Below are 22,737 nucleotides of genomic sequence, written 5' to 3' on the forward strand. Positions count from 1 at the left end.
TAACACAATCCCCTGCTCAAGATGGGTGCACAGTTGAGGCGATGGGAGTCTAAGTGGTAATTTTCATACCTGGAAATACGCATTCAATATTGTTATTGGGTAGTACTCATTGAACGTGTGGATACCTCCAACAACTACTGGGCATTGATGAGGTGGTACCAATACTAACTGGACTACAAGTACGGACATACTCTGATAGGTATTTAGGTAGACAGGAGTTCTCGCTGGTTCTATCTAGTAATCCTAAATGGTTGATTCCTTACTCCCATCACATTTGGAAGGACTCGAGAAGGGACCCCATGGGCCCATAGTGGAAAAGGTAAGGGCAAGAGAATGAAAAGAGCTATGGAGCAGATAAGTGCTTTCGTATACCAACTTTACCAAGTAGTACTTGAGTAGAAATGACTCAAGCCTGATTGGAACGAGGCAAATGGGTATAGGTCCCCTGTCTTCCAAAACCCAATAGTTAAGACCTTTCCTTTCCTTTTCTTTTCTTTTCTTTTCTTTTCTCTTTATCTTTTTGAATAATCAGGTGTTTGAAGTATCCTGACTGAAGTACGGACCTATATCAGAGTCATGCAGCGGAGGGGCAGGGCAAGCATTCGTTTCAAGAAAAGATGCATAGAACTATTCAAGTGAGCGGAGCCAAAATATCTATAGATAGAGGCGCAAAGTTCATATGGTAAACACCGTATACCATCAAGTTAATCAATTAAACCATGTAGAGGCGAAGAGGGCATCAAGTCTTGCTCTATACGGTTGTACATCTTGTAGATAGGTGACTAGCAGTACACGACAGTCGTTGTCTCTTATCATGCTTTTTGGGAAAGCTCGGTTGATCTCGTTTTGCTCATCGGCTTGCCGCTAAGGCTAAGAGTACGTACTCCGTAGTAAGTAGTAAGGCCAAGTCCATATCCTTCGGTGTGACGATCCATTCTAGGGTATTAGGTACAGTATTGTCACGTCCCACTGGATCCAGCCCAACCGTTTTGGACCTTTGGGGAGGTTCCGCTGCCCGCCATACCTGATCTGGACGGTTCTCATTCAACCAGCCCCAAAGCTGCGGGTTTTCACCTCCGCCCGGCCGGTTCAACACAACATGTGTGCGCGTGTTTGTATCGGTATCTCTCTCTTCTTTGGGGGGCCCCGACGCCTACTTTGAATTTGATTTGATGTGTGGTGATGAGGACCTTTTTTTTTTTTTTTTTTTTTTAGCTTAATCATTTGTACGGACTAGTTACCTAGCTGCCATTTTTTTTTCTCCCAAACCCCATCAACCGTCTATTATTATTACTAGTATTACCGCCATCCATTATTCATTTCTTCTGTGAACGTAGTTTCTCCAGGACCCTCCCAAAGTCTCCTGCACCTCCTTCCCACTTGCCTTTCTTGACTTTCTATTCTCTACACCATTTTATGTTGTAATCGGATTCCATTTCTTTTCCCTTTCATTTCTCTCCCCCTTCTGCTATCCATTTTCACGCCTGGGCTCATTTTGATTTTTTCTTTTTTTCTTTTTAATTCTTCACCTACCCATTTTTAATAGCTGGGTGATGGACCAGCTGATGACTTTGACCCAGGCTTAATTCAGAACTGCTTTGAAGACTAGGTAAGCAAGTTAGTTCACTTTTGCTTGCTTCTAGGGTGCAATTACTCGTCGTTCCGATTGTAATCTTCCGATTTAATAACGGAAGACACCTCGCAAAAATCAGGGCTCAATGTTCACTGCACCTGTAACCCATTTGATATCTTATTTGCTCATCATACTTACTTGCCATAGAATTCCCCGGATTTCATTTGGCATCTCCGCTTGCGGCTGATCTTTACTGCAAAAGACATACACCTGAATACGAAATCACGAGATGTATGGAACATCTACGGGCCCTCAGACGGGCATTAATACCCCGCGCTCCTCCCAGTCCTTGCGACCTCTCATACTGTCGCATGGTTCGCTGGAGTTCTCTTTCCTCGTGCCAACCTCCCTTCATTTCCAAGCTTCGCAATTGAAAGATACCTTCACAGCCTCGTTACCGGAACCAACGGATGAGCTTGCCCAGGATGACGAGCCTTCTTCGGTAGCGGAACTTGTGGCTCGTTATATTGGCCATATTGCTACAGAGGTAGAAGAAGGTGAGGATGATGCACATGGGACGAACTTGGAAGTCTTGAAGCTTGCCTTGAACGAATTCGAGCGTGCCTTCATGCGCGGCAACGATGTGCATGCGGTTGCATCGGCCCTTCCAGGAATTACCGCCAAAAAGGCTTCAGTTGTCAAGGCGTACTATGCTGGCAGGGCGGCTGCTGGACGACCCACCAAGCCTTATGATTCTGCGCTCTTCCGTGCTGCCTCAGATGAGAAGGCGAACATTTATACCGTTTTTGGGGGACAGGGCAACATTGAGGAATACTTCGATGAGCTGAGAGAGATTTATACAACCTATCCATCCTTTGTCGATGAGTTAATTTCCTCATCAGCGCAGTTGCTGCTGTCTCTCTCTCGCGAGCCGGAGGCGAGCAAGTTGTATCCCAAAGGGATGGATATCATCCAATGGCTCCAGGACCCGGACTCGCAGCCCGACACGGATTATCTTGTATCGGCTCCAGTGAGTCTCCCGTTGATTGGCCTAGTTCAACTAGCGCACTTCGTGGTAACTTGCAAAGCCCTGGGCCGTGAACCTAGTGAGGTTTTGGAAAGGTTTAGCGGTACTACGGGCCACTCTCAAGGGGTGGTCACCGCTGCAGCTATTGCCTCCGCAACCACGTGGGAGGGCTTCGAGAAAGTTGCCAAGGATGCTCTGACTATGCTCTTCTGGATCGGTCTCCGTAGCCAACAGGCCTACCCTCGCACATCTATTGCTCCATCGGTGTTGCAGGACTCGATTGAAAATGGAGAAGGAACCCCGACCCCCATGCTGTCCATCCGGGACCTCCCAAGGTCCGCTGTTCAGGAGCACATAGACATGACCAATCAACATCTTCCAGAGGATCGCCACATCTCTATCTCGCTCGTCAACAGCGCAAGGAATTTCGTTGTCACTGGTCCTCCGCTTTCACTTTACGGTCTTAACCTCCGCCTGCGCAAAGTCAAAGCTCCTACAGGCTTGGACCAGAATCGCGTGCCCTTCACACAGCGTAAGGTTCGCTTCGTGAACCGGTTCCTTCCAATCACTGCTCCCTTCCACAGCCAGTACTTGTATTCCGCATATGACCGCATCTTGGAAGACCTGGAAGACCTGGAAATTCCGGCCAAGTCTCTTGCTATACCGGTTTATGGAACCAAAACTGGAGAAGACCTTCGTGAATCTGGTGATGCAAACATCGTCCCTGCGCTCGTACGCATGATTACCCATGACGCGGTCAACTGGGAGCAGGCAACCGTTTTCCCTGGGGCTACCCACATTGTTGACTTCGGTCCCGGTGGTATCTCTGGTCTCGGCGTGCTTACGAACCGCAACAAAGATGGTACAGGTGTTCGTGTGGTGCTTGCCGGGGCCATGGACGGCACTAATGCTGAGGTTGGTTATAAGCCAGAACTGTTTGACCGTGATGAGCATGCTGTGAAGTACGCCATTGACTGGGTCAAGGAGTATGGGCCACGCCTTGTGAAGAATGCTGCGGGTGAGACGTTTGTTGATACCAAGATGAGCCGATTGTTAGGCATCCCTCCCATCATGGTTGCTGGCATGACTCCCACAACTGTTCCTTGGGATTTCGTGGCCGCAACGATGAATGCGGGTTACCATATCGAACTCGCTGGTGGTGGCTACTACAATGCAAAGACGATGACGGAGGCAGTTTCCAAGATCGAAAAAACTATTCCTCCAGGCCGCGGTATCACCATTAACTTGATTTATGTCAATCCTCGCGCCATGGCATGGCAGATACCGTTGATCGGAAAGCTGAGAGCTGATGGTGTTCCTGTGGAGGGTTTGACAATCGGTGCTGGTGTTCCATCAATTGAAGTAGCCAATGAGTATATCGAAACTCTCGGCATTAAGCACATTGCCTTCAAGCCTGGCTCCGTGGACGCTATCCAACAGGTTATCAACATTGCCAAGGCAAATCCTAAGTTCCCCGTCATTCTTCAGTGGACTGGGGGCCGTGGTGGTGGGCATCACTCGTTCGAGGATTTCCATCAGCCCGTGCTACAGATGTATAGTCGCATCAGACGTTGCGAAAACATCGTCCTTGTGGCAGGCAGTGGCTTTGGAGGCTCTGAAGATACATATCCTTACCTTTCTGGAACCTGGTCATCTCGTTTCGGCTATCCTCCGATGCCTTTTGACGGTTGTTTGTTCGGTAGTCGCATAATGATCGCTAAGGAAGCACACACATCGAAGAACGCGAAGAAGGCTATTGCAGATGCCCCTGGCCTTGACGATCAAGATTGGGAGAAGACATACAAGGGCTCTGCAGGTGGTGTTGTGACAGTCCTCTCTGAAATGGGAGAGCCGATCCATAAACTTGCGACAAGAGGCGTTTTGTTCTGGCACGAAATGGACCAAAAGATTTTCAAACTCGACAAGGCAAAACGCGTTCCCGAACTCAAGAAGCAACGCAATTATATAATCAAGAAGCTGAATGATGATTTCCAGAAGGTTTGGTTCGGTCGAAAAGCTTCCGGTGAAACGGCTGACCTCGAAGACATGACGTACGCAGAGGTGGTTCATCGTATGGTGGACCTAATGTACGTCAAGCATGAATCTCGGTGGATCGATGAGTCTCTTAAGAAATTGACAGGTGATTTCATTCACCGCGTCGAGGAGCGTTTCACTACCCTTGAGGGTCAACCGTCTTTGCTACAGAATTATTCAGAGCTCAACACTCCCTACCCTGCCGTTGATAATATCTTGGTCGCTTATCCTGAAGCGGCAACTCAGCTGATTAATGCTCAAGACGTTCAGCATTTCCTTTTACTTTGTCAACGGCGCGGCCAAAAACCAGTCCCCTTTGTTCCTGCCTTGGATGAAAATTTTGAGTATTGGTTCAAGAAAGATTCTCTCTGGCAAAGTGAAGATTTGGAGGCAGTTGTGGATCAAGATGTTGGAAGAACCTGCATCCTGCAAGGGCCAATGGCTGCTAAATTTTCGACTATCACCGATGAGCCTGTCCAAGATATCTTGAATGGCATTCACCAGGGACATATCAAGAGCCTTCTCGAGGATGTGTACAGTGGCGATGAGACAAAGGTCCCCGTCATCGAATATCTTGGAGGTCGGCTCGACGACTCCGTTGATGAGCCGGAGATTGATGGCCTTACCATCTCTGAAGACGCCAACAAGATTAGCTACCGGCTGTCGTCTTCCCCTTCCTCCGATTTGCCTGAGCTTGATCGCTGGCTACGTCTCCTTGCAGGCACCTCCTATTCTTGGAGGCATGCGATCTTCCTTGCCGATATCTTCGTTCAGGGTCATCGTTTCCAAACCAACCCATTGAAGCGAGTCGTTGCACCAACTTCGGGCATGTATGTCGAGATGGCCTACCCCAATGATCCTTCCAAAACGGCCATTAGCGTTAGGGAGCCTTACCAGTCAGGCAAGCTTGTAAAGACAGTAGAGGTGAAAATGAATGAGAAGAACCAGATCAGCCTTACTCTTTTCGAGGGCAGAACTGCAGAAGGCGGCGTTGTTCCGCTGACATTCTTGTTTACTTATCACCCTGAATCAGGATATGCGCCCATCAGAGAGGTCATGGAAGGACGCAATGATCGTATCAAGGAGTTTTACTACCGCGTCTGGTTTGGAAACAGCGACGTTCCATTCGATACCCCTACGACAGCAACTTTCAGTGGTGGTCGCGAGACTATATCGTCACAAGCTGTCGCTGATTTCGTCCATGCCGTCGGCAACACCGGTGAAGCCTTCGTGGATCGCCCTGGAAAGGAAGTCTTTGCTCCTATGGACTTCGCCATCGTCGCTGGCTGGAAAGCCATTACCAAGCCCATCTTCCCTCGTACTATTGACGGGGATTTGCTGAAATTGGTCCACCTTTCTAATGGCTTCAAGATGGTCCCGGGGGCGCAGCCTCTTAAGGTTGGTGATGTTCTAGACACTACAGCCCAGATTAATGCTGTGATCAATCAAGAATCCGGTAAAATGGTAGAGGTCTGCGGTACTATCAAGAGAGATGGCAAACCTATTATGCATGTCACCAGTCAGTTCTTATATCGGGGAGCATACTTGGACTTCGAGAATACTTTCCAGCGTAAAGACGAGGTTCCCATGCAGGTTCACCTTGCGTCGAGCAGGGATGTTGCGATCCTTCGGTCCAAGGAGTGGTTTCGTATTGATGAGCCTGATGTTGAGTTATTGGGTCAGACTTTGACCTTCCGCCTTCAAAGCTTGATTCAATTCAAGAACAAGTCTGTATTCAGCCATGTTCAAACAGTCGGTCAGGTTCTTCTTGAACTCCCTACAAAGGAGATTATTCAAGTCGCGTCTGTGGACTACGAAGCCGGAGATTCTCACGGAAACCCAGTGGTGGACTACCTTCAGCGAAATGGGACATCGATCGAGCAGCCCGTGTACTTCGAAAACCCCATCCCTCTCAGTGGAAAGACACCTTTAGAGCTGCGTGCCCCAACTTCTAACGAGACCTATGCTCGCGTCTCAGGCGATTACAATCCGATCCACGTCTCACGAGTCTTCTCCAGCTATGCCAACTTGCCGGGCACTATCACCCATGGCATGTATACGAGTGCCGCTGTTCGTAGCTATGTGGAAACCTGGGCTGCTGAGAATAACATTGGCCGTGTCAGGGGATTCCATGTATCCCTGGTCGGAATGGTTTTGCCCAACGACATGATCACTGTCAAATTGCAGCACGTTGGTATGATCGCTGGTCGTAAGATCATCAAAGTTGAGGCTAGCAACAAGGAGACAGAGGATAAAGTTCTTCTTGGTGAAGCAGAGGTGGAACAACCTGTTACCTCCTACGTTTTCACTGGACAGGGTTCGCAAGAACAAGGAATGGGAATGGAGCTGTATAGCAGCAGCCCAGTTGCTAGAGAAGTTTGGGATCGGGCTGACCGCCACTTCATGGAGAACTATGGTCTTTCCATCATTGATATCGTGAAAAACAATCCCAAGGAACTCACCGTCTATTTTGGTGGCCCCCGCGGCAAAGCCATTCGTCAAAATTACATGTCGATGACCTTTGAGTCTGTTAATGCAGATGGAAGCATCAAGTCAGAGAAAATCTTCAAAGAAATTGACGAAAATACAACGTCTTACACTTATCGCTCGCCATCCGGATTGCTCTCTGCAACACAATTTACGCAACCAGCTTTGACATTGATGGAGAAGGCTAGCTTTGAAGATATGCGTTCCAAGGGTCTGGTCCAAAGAGATAGCAGCTTCGCTGGTCACTCGCTTGGTGAATATTCAGCTCTTGCAGCTCTTGCCGATGTTATGCCTATTGAAAGCCTGGTTTCTGTGGTATTCTATCGCGGGTTGACCATGCAAGTTGCTGTCGAACGCGATGAACAAGGTCGTTCCAACTACTCTATGTGCGCTGTCAATCCAAGCCGAATCTCCAAGACCTTCAATGAGCAGGCTCTGCAGTATGTGGTAGAGAATATCTCGGAGCAGACTGGCTGGCTACTAGAGATTGTTAACTACAACGTCGCAAACATGCAATACGTTGCTGCTGGAGATGTGAGTCTACCCTTTCCCGTTTTGATTATGAGCAATCTCTCTAACTAAGCTCCTTCCTATATAGCTCCGAGCACTTGACTGTCTCACAAATCTACTCAATTACTTGAAGGCTCAGAACATTGACATTCCCGCTCTCATGCAGAGCATGTCTCTAGAAGATGTCAAGGCTCACCTAGTTAAGATCATCCATGAATGTGTCAAGCAGACCGAGTCTAAACCTAAGCCCATTACCCTTGAGCGTGGCTTCGCTACCATCCCTCTGAGAGGAATTGACGTTCCCTTCCACAGCACTTTCCTCCGTTCAGGTGTCAAGCCTTTCCGGTCATTCCTGCTAAAGAAGATTAATAAGAACACTATTGATCCCAGCAAGTTGGTTGGAAAGTATATTCCCAATGTCACAGCTCGCCCCTTCGAACTCACCAAGGAATATTTCGAGGATGTCTACAGGCTTACGAATTCACCGCGTATTGCTAATATTTTGGCGAACTGGGAGAAATACGAGGAAGAGAGTGAGAACGTCTCACGCGGTGGTGGTACCACGTCCGCTTGAAGGAATGGCCAGAGAAAGGAAACTCCTTGCACAATTGTTACTTTATAATGTTGTTTGCCTCTCGTCTCTCGTCTCTATCTTTGCCCAAAGATGTTTCGGCTTAGCGCTGGGTGTTTAAAACATCTCCCAATCCTGCAATCTTGTTCAAGTGCTATTTATACCTCAATCCCCATTTTCATAGATCAAACTACTTTAGCATGACCTCAATAGATATTCAATTATCATACTGACTGACACCTAACGCCGTGCTAACAATGGTTGAATGGGTTTGAATTCAACACCTGTGTCAGGATTTTCCCAATCAACTCTCCTTCAGCGTCCCGGGTCGCAGCAATCGATCTTCTTTGCCATAAACTCCCACATCTTTGACAATCGCTATGAACTTTCGGTGGTTCTCCTTTGACTCACCAATACGGGGACGGAATATTTTGAGCAGGTCACTACTGAGTATACCCGAGGGGGGAATAGCAGCATGAATCTCCGCGGGCGTAGGGAAGCTTTGATTTCCAGCGAGTACTGGAGTGGAAACACGAGTTTGCCCTTTGTACATGGCCAATCAGAACAATGCTACATAAGAAGGGAATTCCCAATCAAGATAAATTAGACTTACCTCTGAATGACTCAGGGCTGCTAGCACGGCTTCCCGAAAAGCCTTTACCTGCCAGGGGAGTGGGACTTCCTGCCCTGGATCCCTGGGGAGTTCCACCCTGAGAGACTGCTGGAGGATTAAGCTTTAGTTTTTTAGTTTTACCACTTTCGCTCATCTCGCCGCCGGAACCTGCGCCGCCATCGGCATCACTCCCGGAACCTGCACCTCCAAGAGGTACGTTTCGAACACGCTTCTTGCCAAGCTACAAAGGGGTTAACTCTCGAGTAGACTGGAAGGAGCTGATAGGAAACTTACTGGCATTTGCGATGATGCGACTGGAGACATATTACGCGAGCTTGGCTGAGGCGTAGGCTGAGAGGACAGATCCTTGCTTTTACCCTTTTTGCGGGAAGTGTCTGTCCCACTCGCATCCGACACGTTGGGAGACCCCAACCGTTTCCGTGGTGCAGATGCCGTGCCTTTCTTCAAGGGATCGGTATGCTTAGGGCGGCCGGATGGCGTATTGTTGCCCTTGGAGGATGTCGTAGCTTCCTTTTTATTCTTTTCCTCCTCGGCTTTCCGTTCTTCCTCCTTCAATCTTTCAGCCTCGCTATCATCAGAGCTCTAAAATGAAGGAAAACAAAATTGTTAGTAACAACATGAGCGTATAGGATAAAGTGCAGTTCTCACCTCATCGTCTGAATAAGGATTAACGTCAGATCCACTACTATAGTCGTAGTTCTTTTCTCGTTTTTGTAATGCTTTTCGAACCTTTTTTCCAAGCACACGACGAGCCTCCTTTTCTTTCTTTTCTCTCAATTCCTCTTGCTCATAGTCTTTCTCATCTTTCAGGTCAAAGACATTGGCTTTCAACTGGTCTTTCTTGATTCTCTTCTCCGCTGCTTTTGCTTCCTCATCCTCGTTGAACAGGTCATCATGCTCTTCATCATCAGCAAATCGATCTTCTTCGAAGTCCATTTCATCAGCCTCCAACCCCTCAACTCCAGACGGAGTTCCTTGTTTACCAGCGTATACCTTCCGCTGTTTAGCGAATTGCTCCAATTCCTTTCGTTGAGCTAGTTCTTGTTGCTTCTCCATGAACCACCGCGGATCTTTGACTTTCTTTGCCATGAACTTCTCCGCTTCCTCAATAGTCAAAGCTTTGAATTGATTTTTAGCATTGAATCTATACCATTTTTCCACAGGAATCATTCTCATTTTCCCCGTAGCCTCAAGTATAAATACCGCATGCGTTTCGGACAGAGCAGCTTCATAGTTCCCCACCCATATATTTTTGTTGTCGAAGTCTTCTAGATGCCACGGCAAAGCCTCTTCATACTTGATTCGCGTCTTCGCCATCTCCTCGGGAGTCATATCTGTCTTGGACACCTGCTGAGTTTTTTGCTTGGGCATGTTCGCTCTCTTCGGGGCAGATCCAATAGAAGGGGCTATTTGGGCCAGGTTCTCTGCGCGTTCCTTCTCACGGGCGGCTTTCCTCGCCTCTAGCTCTTCACGCTCAGCCTCATCCATATGATGGCTAGATTCAGACATTGTTTTCTGCATGCCCTGGCTCTTCTCCGATGCTATCCCATGGGATCGGGCGCGCGGATCGCGACGTTGAAGCCGGACAGGCCTAGTGAACTGGGATTCGTCACGCGGATCGACGGTCTTCTTTGATGCGAATCTAGCAATATGATGTTTCAAGCCTTCCCGCAACGCGCGCTTTGTTGTGACTAAGGGGTAGTCCGTATATGTTTCGGATAACAATGGGCCACTAAAACCATTGGCGGCGAAATCAGCTCCTGAAGGAGAAGGCTTCCCTCTCTCAGAATGAGGCATAGATAGCGGATTGGAAGTAGCTGGTCGCGAAGAAGCTGCTTTTGAGGCTGGCCCATTTCCGGAGACGGGAATAGCTAGTTTGGTTGCTGGTTTCCTTTTCGGTCGTACTAAAGGATCTGCTGCCTTGGGGCGACGGATTCTCATGGGTGGAGGTCCATTTGAACCTGTCGGGGTTCGCGCGTTTGGTTCGTTCGTAGGTGTAGCCATGTTACCGGTATGTTTTCAGACACGTGAAGCTCCTTCCGAGATACATGTACCTAGATCGTAAAAGTCCTGCTTGCACGATGCACACATATCAAGGAAAGAGATCAGTTTGGTATTTGACCAAAGACAGGATTGTCTTGGGTACTAAAGGAGTTGTCAAAGAAAGATGAAGATGGCAAATGTTGATTGATGGAGCAGCGGAGTGGAGTGCCTCTGCTGAAATGGACTGATTACTTAGGTAAGCACCGCTACGGAGTTCTGAGAGATTTACAGTACCACCTACAGTACGGAGTATATACTCCGTACTCCGTATGGTAAGACGGGACTACGTAGTACGTAGTATGCCTGGTATATCTCACTCCGCCCAACAGTTCAACTTCTGCCACCCATTCACTTGATCTCTCACTGTGGATCAATTTCGCTTACTGTGTAGTCTGAGGGACAAGTTATAGGTTTTCTCGAAAACAATGAGGACAAGAAGTTAAAAAAAAGACCGAGAATGAATCTCTATCCCTTTCACAACATGCTCCTTCCCGCCAGCCCGTTATCATTCTCACAGTATATACACCCATGTTTCCATTTATATCCCACTTCTCTTGGTTGACCTTTTCTCCGGCGCTAGAAGACGGTCAGTATTGGCAGTTGTATCGCTCACTTCATGAAAAGCTCCATCTTATAGCCCCTTCTCTCCATTCCATACTATCTATCATCTTGCACTTTGACTAACATCGGTCAAGTATGGCCTATGAGATCGCTCAACATTGTGAATCATCCGCGGCACCCATTATGACTGATAAAAGACACGACCTTGCACATGGGTCTGCTATCGCTACTCCTATATTCTCAAGAATGGACCACCTGCCTTGTCATGTCATTGGTATGCTAAGCCATGCCAGTACGCAACTGTTATCCCAACAGCAGGCAGTAATCGCTAGCCACTATGCGAATCATTACGATATCGAGGTCAGCACTAGTAGTTCGACTCATCGTCAAAGAGGGTTCTATTCAAAGAGCCATGTTGAAGAGTGCACGATGAATGACAAGGCTGACACATACCCTGTGCACCACCAATCAGTTCTGGAGATTGCACACGCAAGTAATCCAGCTGGCTATTCCTATTCGCATGCCCCCAGGACCCGATTCGGTGATCAACAGTCTGACCCTTGCAGGCGATTTCAACTTCAGATAAACTATCTGAACTCCCTGGCAGCCCGAGTGCCCTCCTTCGGCTCACTAGCTAGCGAATTTCGCAGCAAGGAAGCCCTGCGGACTTTACTGACCAACATCGCCCGCGAAGCGCTTGAACGGCATTCCAAGCAGCATGGCTATACAATTGAAGATACTGCCATTGACCTCAAATGCTTCGGCAGTCTGCGGAATGGTTTTGCATTGCCTGGAGCTGACCTTGACCTAGTGATGACCACCCACAGTGAAGTGCTCCCAAAAGGTGTAGAAGCAAGGTGTCCTCAGATTTTGTATGACGCATTTCTTGATGCCGGCTTCGATGTTCGGATAATTCAAAAAGCCAGGGTTTCAATCGTCAAATTGTACAAAACTCCTTCCCAAGGACTCTTAAACTCTCTCAAGATGGAAAGCCGTGGACAGAATAATCATCATTTTCTAAAACAGATTACAAACCTGGAGGCCCTATCTTCGTTAGGGGTTCAGTGTGACATTAATTTCTCTGGGCGCCTGGTACTATACAATACCGAATTACTTCGTCGTTACGCCCTCTGCGACGAGAGGGTCCGTGTTGTCGGCGTTTTCGTGAAGATGTGGGCCAAAGCTCGAAAAATCAATAGTCCCTACCGTGGAACACTCTGTTCGTATGGCTATATTCTCATGGTCATTCATTACTTGATGAACGTGGTAGACCCGCCTTTGGTTCCTAATCTTCAGCTTCTTGGTCAGCTGTCACCTAGACACTCTAGCACTACAGGTCCTAACAAGTATGATGTCCGTTTTCTCAAGAATGAGACCGAACTTAGGAGACGAGCCTGGTATAATATGGCTTATGGGAATCGACAATCCGCCGGCGAGCTGCTTCGTGGCTTTTTCGCATACTATGGAAGCCGATGCAAAACTACGCCCTCAGGCGCTTTCAACTGGATCCAAAACGTTGTTTCGATTCGCACGCATGGTGGCATACTTTCCAAGCTGGAGAAAGGCTGGAACACTGCGAGGACTGACGAGCACGGACGCCGGCTCAGGTTCCTGATAGCAATTGAGGACCCCTTCGAACACAACCATAATGTAGGCAGAACTGTCACAGACAAGGGCCTGGAGACTATTAGAGCAGAGTTCTCCCGCGCTCAGATCATCATACGTAGAGTTCAAGAAATTCCAGGAGTCGGATGGGAATGGCGAACAGACAATGGCCATGTAGGTCAGGACCTGCTTGCGGAAGCGGAAGATAACTTAAACCAACAACCTTGTGGAACCACCACATTCGCAGGATTGAAAAATGAGCAAGTGTCCTGCACTCGCGGTATGGATTTCTCGAGTGAAATTCGTGCTTATAACAGACTCATATGCCCCGCGGCAGCTGCCCAGAAGCAGCGGACACAGCGCGAGAGTTTTCATCGACAAGCTACTCTCGCTGCAAACACGATGCGACGAATGTTGCGTATTGCAGACGGCCAAGGACCAGGCGCTTCCTACGGGGTGACTTTTGACTCAATGCAATTCCGTGGTCCAAATGCAATCCATAAGAGGGACTCGGCTGCTCAGGGGCAAATGAATCAATGCGAAATAGATACAACCAATGTTGAGTTGCTTGATACCCTTCCTTTCAATGAAAAGAGCCTCTGTTGAAACCCTACTTTAGCTCTGTCATGAATTAGTTTTCCGTTTGTTGTTCCCTTTGTTATTCTAACATCGAGTTCAATGCCGTTAAGGTGGCATCCACTGCTGGTGTTCAAATAGAAATCCTTCCACTCTGCCAATTAATTCCTAACAAAGAGCTCTTATTTGATCAAGGAAAGAAGTAAAGGAACTCAACTCCCACTATTCACCGACTCAAAAGAGCTCTACCACCTGCTGGTCATCATGTTCCCGCGCCGTACCTCCAGGCTGTCCAGCATTTTCTCCCTCCTCGTCCCGCATCAAGACCTGAACCAGCCTGTCGCAAGCTTCTCGAACATCCTCATCATCAACGTTCAGATGACATTCTCGGATTATGGGATAGACCTGTACCTCCCTCATTCTATCTCGCCCTTCCCGAGTTGTTGTTAGCAGTAGTAACGTTTCAAGATGGGTTACAATAATGCTATTGTCGCTATCCCTCTTTTTGTCTGGAGGTAGCAGCTGAAGGTCTGGTAGCATCGTCAGTGTCTCTTCTTCGCCAAACTCTTCCGGGCCTGCTAGCGGCAGCAGTATGTAAGGAAGGAGATTGCCTTCATCTTCAGCGAAAAGGGTGGGATGAAATGGGATGTCAAACGCGACATTCTTAATTGTTGATGCAACTCCCTTTCTCCGAATCGAGCTCTGATGTTCGGTGAAAACAGTAAGCTTTGTTACAGGCACCACATCGTCATACTCCTGGCGCGAAGTAAAATACGCCCGACCTTCCTTAGACTTCGACAAGTCTGCAAACACATAAGACAGGTAGTCATAGGTGGCGTTTTTGTTGAGGGCGCCCTCGGCACCTTTCACGAAACAATCCATCAGCTGATCCATAGCATTCGGCGAAGTGGACACCGGCTCTGGGACCCTTCGTTTTAGGGTGAGCAGTTTCTTCATTTTCTCCGACTTGATCAAATTGGCGAAAAGCATCGACACATCATCCGCATTCGGCTCCTTGATGTTCTAATGACGCATTTATTGGTTAGGACATGTGTCATCCCGCGTCGAGTACGGTGAACTCACCGTCACCTTTGTAAAGAGGGTCTCGAGAAAAGTATCGTCATCCGCAAGGTTGGCCAACACCTCTTGGTCAGCCGAGAGGTTGATGAGCATTGTCAGGGCATTTTTGGCGATCGGCTATTCAGTAAGCGGCCTGGCCAGTATTCGACCGGGTGGGCACTAACAGTGTAATCTCGCACCAAAAGCTTCAAATCTCGCACTGGCAGGAGTTGATGGCGTTTGAACAAGTTCGGCTGGGCAGTTGAGAAACCAACAAGGTTTTCACAGGCTAGAGCAGGTTATTATAAAACATCCGCAAATGGTCCCACGAGGGAAATTGATTCTCCAAGCTGTTCATCAGGTTTATAGAGGGTCCCTATTACCGATCTGTCTGATTTGAGTATTTCCATGATGAAGAAATTCGACAAGCTGAAGTGCAATGAGATATTCGTTAGGCAAGCTGAGCCCAAGCATTGCTGCAGGGTGCAGGGAAACGAACCTCCTCCAACTCGGTAGGCATGTTGAAGGTTATCCAGGTGTATAGCTAACCCAGTGGTAAATTTATTTAAGATGGATACATATATTTTCCTGAATGAAAATATAGATAGACCGTACCTCGAGTAGCAAGCGGTGTTTGGAGAGTATCAACAATCCTCACTCTCTCTCTCTCTCTCTTTTCTTTTTTTTTTTTTGGGAGCTAATTTAATTGTGGGGTTTCCAGGCGTAACTCCAATTGGATTCTGATATAGTTATATAATAAATATATTTATAATAAATCAGAGTTACCCCTCACGACGTCACAAAGGCGGGGTTGTCTTTTTCTTGCCCTAATTATATTTATTTTACAAAAAAGAAAAGGCAGAAGGAGAAAATGTCCAAAAGAAACCGTCTTATAGAGCTAGTAACTTTAAATGGAACACGTATTTGATGATCAGTGCTCCATCTTAATTACACCAAGTAAGCTGCTGTCTTTCACTTTAATCCGATCCTGTACATACGTACAGGATCCCCACATGCACACATCAGTACACTAAATGAAATACGAGAGAGCGGCACGGCGCCTCCCATCCTAGGATTTGGGTCCCAGCCTCAATTCTTTTGTACCTGCTAATTGTATTTGTTTGACTGCTGCCCACTGCACCGGAACTAGCAAAATTAAGTCAAGAGGAGATACACTCCTATATTCGGATCTTTTATCTCTTATCTACATCATTCCCACATTGGGTATTCCCGCCATCTAGTTTTCTCACATATATACTTTATACATATAGTCTACAACCAAAAGTGCCCCATTCCAAGACATGAGACCAGAAACAAGAACAGCCCCTAGTGGCTTGCCCAACCTGAATCATATCCATGATTACCTTATTGAGATAGCATACAAAGCTGGAGAAATCATCATGGGTGCTCTCCCCACTACGGATGGCATTGGATCGAAGAAGAATAGTATGCACAGACCTGGACAGTCAAATATGCGATGGGTAAACCAACATGACTCACAACTTTAGGTGCGGATCTTGTCACTCAATATGACCGTGCGGTTGAAGAAATGATATCTACAGCGCTGAAGGAGAAGTACCCAGATTATCTGTATGTATACCATGCCTTCCGCACCCCCTTCCCAGTTAGGCCCCCATGAGATTGTCCGGAAAGTCATCATATATTACTCTATAGCAGTGATTCGTTCCTTACTTCATCGCTAGGTTCCATGGAGAAGAGACATATGACCCAGGTCATCCCTTGACCACCGCCCCCACTTTTGTGATTGACCCCATCGATGGGACAATTAATTTCGTGCATGGCTTCCCCCATGCATGTGTATCTCTTGGGTTCGCCGTTGACCGGGTTCCCGTGGTTGGTGTCGTATACAACCCATTCGATAAGACCCTTTATTCTGCCATTTGTGGCCAAGGGGCGTTCCTGAACCGTAGTGTCAAGCTTCCACTCAAGGGAATAGACCTCGAGCCACTGCAAAGCCTGCAGAACTCTCTTATCGGTGTTGAATGGGGATCTGATAGAAAGGGGAGGAATTGGGAAACAAAGGTACGAACCTTGGAGAAGCTCGGCCAATCCAAAGATGAGGGCGGTGCAATGGTTCGTTCGATGCGTAGCATGGGTTCGGCTGCACTCAATCTTTGTGCGGTAGCCGCTGGCACTCTTGACTTGTACTGGGAAGGCGGTTGTTGGGCGTGGGATGTGTGTGCTGGCTGGGTTATCCTCACCGAGGCCGGTGGTATCATGGTTGACGGTAATCCCGGCGGGTGGCAGGCCACCATAGACGGAAGAGTCTACCTTGCTGTCAGAGCTTCTCCAAGCCAGATTGGTCAAAGGGAGCTTGTTGAGGAATTCTGGGGAAATGTTCAAGGGAGGCTTGAGTATTGATGTATCCGTCGTACTGACACAAGCCTACCAGCAATACGGCTGGTCAAAGATCAGGTCTTCCCGTTTAAAAAAGAAGGGACAGGAAGGGAGCAGGAGATTAGGTGTGAGGGAGAAAGGGGAAAGTTTTCCAGCTGTAGGTTGAGAAACCAATGATTTATTACTATCCACGAACGCATATACAGGGGAGGATGCCCCGTTGTGTCTATTTATGTACATACAATGAACAGAGCCTGAGGAAAATCGCACAAAATAGATCGGTGAAATAATAAACTAGGCATGATCCGCGACACAAACCTCCACTTGCACAGAGAACTCAGCCTACTTCCTTGGATTGAGATAAGTTGGGCCTAGGCTAGTCAGCAGAACCAACCCCGACGATTCAGCTGCCTGGGAGCTCTCGTGCGGATGTCGATTCATCTATAGGGGGTTCCTCCTGTCCTTGCACCTCTTCAGCTAAGCTATTTGTTGGGACTGCGAGTGGCTTTGCCCTTTCTACCCTTTTCGCAGAATCATCTTCAGATTGGGCCGCAGTTGTATACCCAAAGTGAGTATCAACAAGGTGCTTTACCACGGGCCAACCATACGCGTTCGTAAACATTCGTCGAACAATGATATTGTTGTGTGCATCTGGTTCAAGACGAACGAGCACTTTTCGCCACGTTAAGTCTCGATGATAAGCTCTGGCGATCTTCTCTTCGACTTTGAGCCCACTCTCGCTCTCATTTAAGTCACGATGCGTGGATTCATCCGGTGAAAATGGCCCTGTTTTCGAGGCCTTACTTTGAGAAGAACCAAAGGTTAAGGTTCGTCTCTTGGGAGTCAAGGGAGGAGGTATGTCCTCAGGGCTATAGACCCGGTCATGGAAAATGGTCCGAGGTCTTGAAGTAGGATCAATTATAAATTCAATGGGAGGAAGGGGTGGCATGAGAAGATCACTGGCTGACTCAAAAAGGGTAGTCTTTGGTGGCGCATAAAGCCCATGGTCGTCAGACAGTTGACTATCGACAAATGATTCATGGGTAGGGGCACAAGGAGACGGCGGCCCCTGTATAACACCACTGGATGCGCCAAGTGTCTGGCTACGTTTAAGCATCTTAGATTGCTTGTGCCCAGAGGATATTTTAACAGCTTCTTTTGACCGGAATATAGTAAAGAGATTGCTCAAGGGGCCATAGGTTACAGGTTGGTTGTCCATTGGAGCTGCATCTATCGTCGTATTAGGCCAAATTGAATGTTGGGATTGATCCGATGGCTGATGAGGTATCGGGGTACTGGCAGGCGTCGTAACACTATGCGAGGTTGTCTGCGTTGTTGGTATGTGCTTGTGGGCTTTATTGATTTCCTCTTCAGTATCCTTCCATTCTGACTCTGTACCAGAGCGAGCCGTCCGTGGCGATTTTGAATTTGCGCCAGTCAATTCGGCCCACCCCCATTCAGCCATTGTGCCAACTATCCCATTTTCTCTCCGTGCCTTTTCAACTCGTTCTAATCCTCTCCAGTCAAGAAAAAGGAGACAAGAAGTCCTCAAAGGTACAATCCCATCATTGACTACATTAGAGTAGACTGTACGGTGTTGAAACTTCGCCAGAACTTCATGTGCAGGACCACAGGGAAGGATTCTCAATAGGGGTTTTGATCCAGCATCTGGTTGACCTTGTGATTTAGCAGGATTGCCTTTCCCACCAATTATAGCTTCCCAGCCATTTCTCACTCGAGGCGCTGTCCAACTGAGTCCTAGATCCTGGCCCGTCCGACCAACCAGACCTAAGTCTAAGGCAAAGCGGATGTACATAGGGTTTTCATTGCTCAAGCCGAGAAAAGGAGTCGCTAAGGCGATGAAGTTAACGGGCCTAACCACATCAAAGAATTCAGGAGAATGTTTCTGGATGTATGCAATGGCATATGTCTGAATGAGCCCGCCAAGAGAATGGCCAATAAAGCTGATGCTGGTGACTCGATAGGCATGGCCCCCTCCGGTTGGCCCTGGTACAGAAGCTGTATGGTCCTTAGGGGACTCCCCCGCCGCATTCCTCCAGAGGGCGAGAGATTTCGGTAGGGTTTTTGATTTTGCATTGTGACAAGGATTGCAAGGCTGGTCTGGGTGTGTCAATAGCAAGACATATTTTGCGAGACGCTTGCCAAGATACTGAATCCCGCGTTCCGTACGGACTGCATTTCCGGGAAATCCTCTAACAACGACTTGCTCATCATCGTCGTTGTCATCATAATCATCATCGTTGCTTCTCTGTTCGCTTTTATGTTTCTGGCGAGCATTATAGGCTTGTTCCTTAGCTTTTCTGGCTGCAGTATCAATGCTCTCCTTGAGATAAAGCATGTCTGCACCAAGGTTGCTATGTAGGCCATGGGTCAGAACCACGAGATGTATTTTCTTTCTACGCCTGTTGTTCTGCGACTGATCAACTGGCTCGCTAGATCTCGTCGATGCTTCAGCATTGTTTGTTGGACTGTCTTCGCTTACCCCCTTATCCTTTTCCGCCCCGCAGCTTTTGTCGGACGAAGGAAAGGCAGGCGTGTTCCAGAGGCTCGCAGTATTATCTATCTGCAACGTTACAGCTCTGGAATACACTCCATTTGTAGCAAACACCTGCTTGCCTTTCGCATTGTGTAACCAGTGGTCACTTAGTTGGGCTGCTTGAAGCCCAGTGGTTGATGCTGCACCGGAAGAAAACACCTCCACTGATTTTTGGTCGCGGCCCACCAAAAGCTCAAAGTTGACGGATGCAGTACTCGAAAATATTACTTGGGATAATATCTCTATGATCCACGTTACTTTCTGGTGACTTCCGGGCTCAGTAGATGCGACCTCTTGTTTTTGACGAAGACGTCGAGGCACGGTGATGACGGCACTCCAACTGCCCCCAGCTTTGAGATAAGGTTCAAACTGCGGAATACCTTCGGTGGCTTGCTGATCGAGTTTGACGTTTGGGTCGAATGTGGATGGATAGCAAGACGTATAGAGGGTATATGGGCCATGAAGGTAGGCAGCTCGGAGGGGAATTGCGGATGTATTCTTAACTTTTACAAATAATTCCCCTGGGATGGGACTGGCGGTGTCGGCTGCCGGTGTGTACGTTACAGTATACCTGTTTACAACAATTTCAAGGTCAGTATTGCGAACAGGAAGGGCTTGACCAAGGCTATCATAGTGATGGCAACAGACCTGACCACCTCACCCACACGCACACTGCCCGTCTGGTGAATCAATAGCATTTCGGCGGCTCGCCTTTCATTCGTAGAACTAGTGCTCCACCCGAAAAGCGAACAAAATCTCGGATTATCCTCACTGCTGTGGAGCTGTTGTCCTCGATCTGGTATCTGTGAAGCGTGATAAGTTCGAGGGCTGATAAGCATCGATACCAGACGCAGCTGTTCCCATCATAGGACTGGTCAAGGTGGCTGTCGGTTGGGGGAAGGTTTTCTGGGTCACATGCATGGAAGTCTATGGTCCTCAGCAAGTGATGCTAGCAGTGTATCTAGCGTTGGAGGTTGTATCAAGGGTCTGATCAATTGTTGATAGCGGGCGAGGATAAACAGGGAGGACTTCATGGTACTTCGTACAGAGGTTATCTGTAAATAGGGACTTAGGAAGTACTGTACTACTTAATACTAGTAGTTACTAGTTGCGTCTTATTCAAGGTTGTCCCCACACTTACGTACTACCAGGAGCCAATCATGACGAGGAAACCCCCGGTATAGAGAAACTTGCTCAGTACCAGTACTACTCCGTACTATCAGTACGACGGAGTGTTTTCAGCTTGAGATTGACTAAACTATACGGTGTAGATATCTTACACTGAGTATGTATATCAGTTGTATTGAGTGGTGACAAAAACACACTTACGAATAATTAATTCTACTACGTATAATTAGGACTAGCCCACACACAATGTCAATTTCTTCATATATGGTCATTTTGATCCACTCATCGACCACGGCGTCCCAAGAATGTTTAATCAGACGCCAGATGAGGCAAGAATCCAATTGTATACTCTGTACATGTAGTGCAACCAGCGTGCCAAGTATCTAGAGTAATCACAGTACAACACTGAACTGAGCCTGGTTTATTACTGGTTTGATCAATGGATATAACAAACGCAGATCAAATGCCTTCAAGACAGAATCAGTGAAAAGGCAGGGAAGAAAATATATATAGTATGAAAGGCAAGAGATGTTTGAATAGCTGTCTAATGATAAAAGGGCGAGAGGGGAGGAAGTTCTCGTGCAAACATACACGCTGAAAATCAAGACATTAAAGCCAGGAATTTAAAACCCAACGGACGTCAGGATGTTCAATAGACATTCTGGCTCCTTGTATATCTCCATCCAGCCATCACACTCGACTGCAATGATTCTGCCGTCAATGCACACCCGCCTCCACCTCTCATCCGTCTCCCGGAATATAATCTTAAGTGTCTCAATCTCCGAGTAGAAGACACTTCTATCAGACACATGTTGACCTCCCTGATATGCGGAGGCCATCAACTGCATAGCTTTTTCAGAAGGTACCGGGCCAAAGTGGACTATTCTCAAGCGACCATCTAATGGAACAGACTCGGGCGAGATCACGAAATCTCTTTCAAGTCTAGGGACCATCGTTACCAGCACATACATGTGTTCTTGGATCTCCATGGTCTCCACACATTTGCTGTTAGCCTGACTATCCCATCTGGTGAGACTAATTGTACCGGCATATCTATGGCTCTCGGTACCACTTGGAGGGAAGAGAAGTTCCTCTGCAGCCAATTTAAACCTATCAGCACCGAATTTGCGGTACTCAGTGGTATCACTATCGGCAACCAAGGCGGCATGTATGCCCCAGCTTGCAACAACCGCACCATGTACCTTCGGAACTTCATACTTAGTTTTGAGGTTGGCACTTATACTAGACCGAGCACGGCCTTCCTCGGTGACATATTGCGCGCCGGGTGAAAACTTGGCACCGAAGGTCGGTAAAGGCTTTGGTCTTCCTCGCAGAAGCTCTTTCAACCAGGATGTTGGATATGGCGTGAGTCCCAGGGAACTAGCATTGCATTTCCAGTTCCTGTTGGGACCAAGGCAATGATGGGCCGGGTGATTGAGTGACACGGGGTATTGTATATCGCGTCGACTACATCGACTATTCCCCCATCCCCTGAGAGGAGGATGATGGTTTGATGGATGCCCGCCTGGGCGCGAGGAAGAAATTGTGACTTGCATAGTTCGGTGATAGTCTGTGAGGACCGAGTTTCGTGGACGTTGTAATCACATATGCCAAGTTGCAATAGGAAAGGTTGTAGAATATTTTTGTACAACTTCTTGGCAGCCCCTGTTCCCGATGCTGTGGATACGATTATATGGATTTCAGTTTCGTGTGAGCACAAATGACGAGGGAGCTCTGTGCACAAGTGCTGGGAACGCAATGCGGGTGACAGAGATGTAAGCTGGATACTTTCCAAACACATCGAATCCTTTATATTGATATCTTCAGAACTTCTCTGAAGAAACAACAATTTATAGCCAACTTCAGAACACACAGCTCCGGCAAGAACACAGACCATGTCATCAATAGGGACTGTTACTTCATTCCATTGGTTATGGCACCGGACATAATCTTCAATCAGATCAGCACGGAACTGACTTGGATCTGGTGGTTGGGCCATGGATTCTCTTGCTTG

At 47.7% G+C, this 22,737-nt stretch overlaps 7 protein-coding genes across 7 annotated transcripts; 3 read left to right on the forward strand and 4 right to left on the reverse strand.

Annotated features, from left to right (window-relative positions):
- Nucleotides 1-1,862: 1,862 nt before the first annotated feature.
- Nucleotides 1,863-8,205, forward strand: ABOM_009779 (tetrafunctional fatty acid synthase subunit FAS1; the record flags this gene model as incomplete). The annotated part of the gene is made up of 2 exons (XM_022536907.1): nucleotides 1,863-7,655; nucleotides 7,720-8,205. 2 exons carry the CDS (start codon nucleotides 1,863-1,865, stop codon nucleotides 8,203-8,205), a joined length of 6,279 nt encoding a protein of 2,092 aa, XP_022385011.1.
- Nucleotides 8,206-8,506: 301 nt separating this feature from the next.
- ABOM_009780 (transcription factor IIF subunit TFG1) lies at nucleotides 8,507-10,840 on the reverse strand (the record flags this gene model as incomplete). Its single annotated transcript, XM_022536908.1, has 4 exons — nucleotides 8,507-8,745; nucleotides 8,816-9,056; nucleotides 9,110-9,418; nucleotides 9,485-10,840. The coding sequence occupies 4 exons, from the start codon at nucleotides 10,838-10,840 to the stop codon at nucleotides 8,507-8,509; spliced, it is 2,145 nt and encodes a 714-aa protein (XP_022384978.1).
- Nucleotides 10,841-11,575: 735 nt separating this feature from the next.
- ABOM_009781 (putative zinc finger protein) lies at nucleotides 11,576-13,651 on the forward strand (the record flags this gene model as incomplete). The annotated part of the gene is made up of 1 exon (XM_022536909.1): nucleotides 11,576-13,651. One exon carries the CDS (start codon nucleotides 11,576-11,578, stop codon nucleotides 13,649-13,651), a length of 2,076 nt encoding a protein of 691 aa, XP_022384977.1.
- Nucleotides 13,652-13,855: 204 nt separating this feature from the next.
- On the reverse strand, nucleotides 13,856-15,200 carry ABOM_009782 (protein HGH1; the record flags this gene model as incomplete). Its single annotated transcript, XM_022536910.1, has 5 exons — nucleotides 13,856-14,644; nucleotides 14,705-14,818; nucleotides 14,866-14,969; nucleotides 15,064-15,109; nucleotides 15,180-15,200. The coding sequence occupies 5 exons, from the start codon at nucleotides 15,198-15,200 to the stop codon at nucleotides 13,856-13,858; spliced, it is 1,074 nt and encodes a 357-aa protein (XP_022384976.1).
- Nucleotides 15,201-15,981: 781 nt separating this feature from the next.
- On the forward strand, nucleotides 15,982-17,062 carry ABOM_009783 (inositol monophosphatase family protein; the record flags this gene model as incomplete). Its single annotated transcript, XM_022536911.1, has 3 exons — nucleotides 15,982-16,126; nucleotides 16,189-16,270; nucleotides 16,384-17,062. The coding sequence occupies 3 exons, from the start codon at nucleotides 15,982-15,984 to the stop codon at nucleotides 17,060-17,062; spliced, it is 906 nt and encodes a 301-aa protein (XP_022384975.1).
- A 379-nt stretch (nucleotides 17,063-17,441) lies between these two features.
- Nucleotides 17,442-20,293, reverse strand: ABOM_009784 (lipase ROG1 family protein; the record flags this gene model as incomplete). Its single annotated transcript, XM_022536912.1, has 2 exons — nucleotides 17,442-20,166; nucleotides 20,244-20,293. The coding sequence occupies 2 exons, from the start codon at nucleotides 20,291-20,293 to the stop codon at nucleotides 17,442-17,444; spliced, it is 2,775 nt and encodes a 924-aa protein (XP_022384982.1).
- A 1,053-nt stretch (nucleotides 20,294-21,346) lies between these two features.
- ABOM_009785 (uncharacterized protein) lies at nucleotides 21,347-22,279 on the reverse strand (the record flags this gene model as incomplete). Its single annotated transcript, XM_022536913.1, has 1 exon — nucleotides 21,347-22,279. The coding sequence occupies one exon, from the start codon at nucleotides 22,277-22,279 to the stop codon at nucleotides 21,347-21,349; it is 933 nt and encodes a 310-aa protein (XP_022384981.1).
- Nucleotides 22,280-22,737: the final 458 nt, after the last annotated feature.

This window comes from Aspergillus bombycis (genome assembly GCF_001792695.1).
Source record: "Aspergillus bombycis strain NRRL26010 chromosome Unknown contig00116, whole genome shotgun sequence".
Classification (NCBI taxonomy): domain Eukaryota; kingdom Fungi; phylum Ascomycota; class Eurotiomycetes; order Eurotiales; family Aspergillaceae; genus Aspergillus; species Aspergillus bombycis.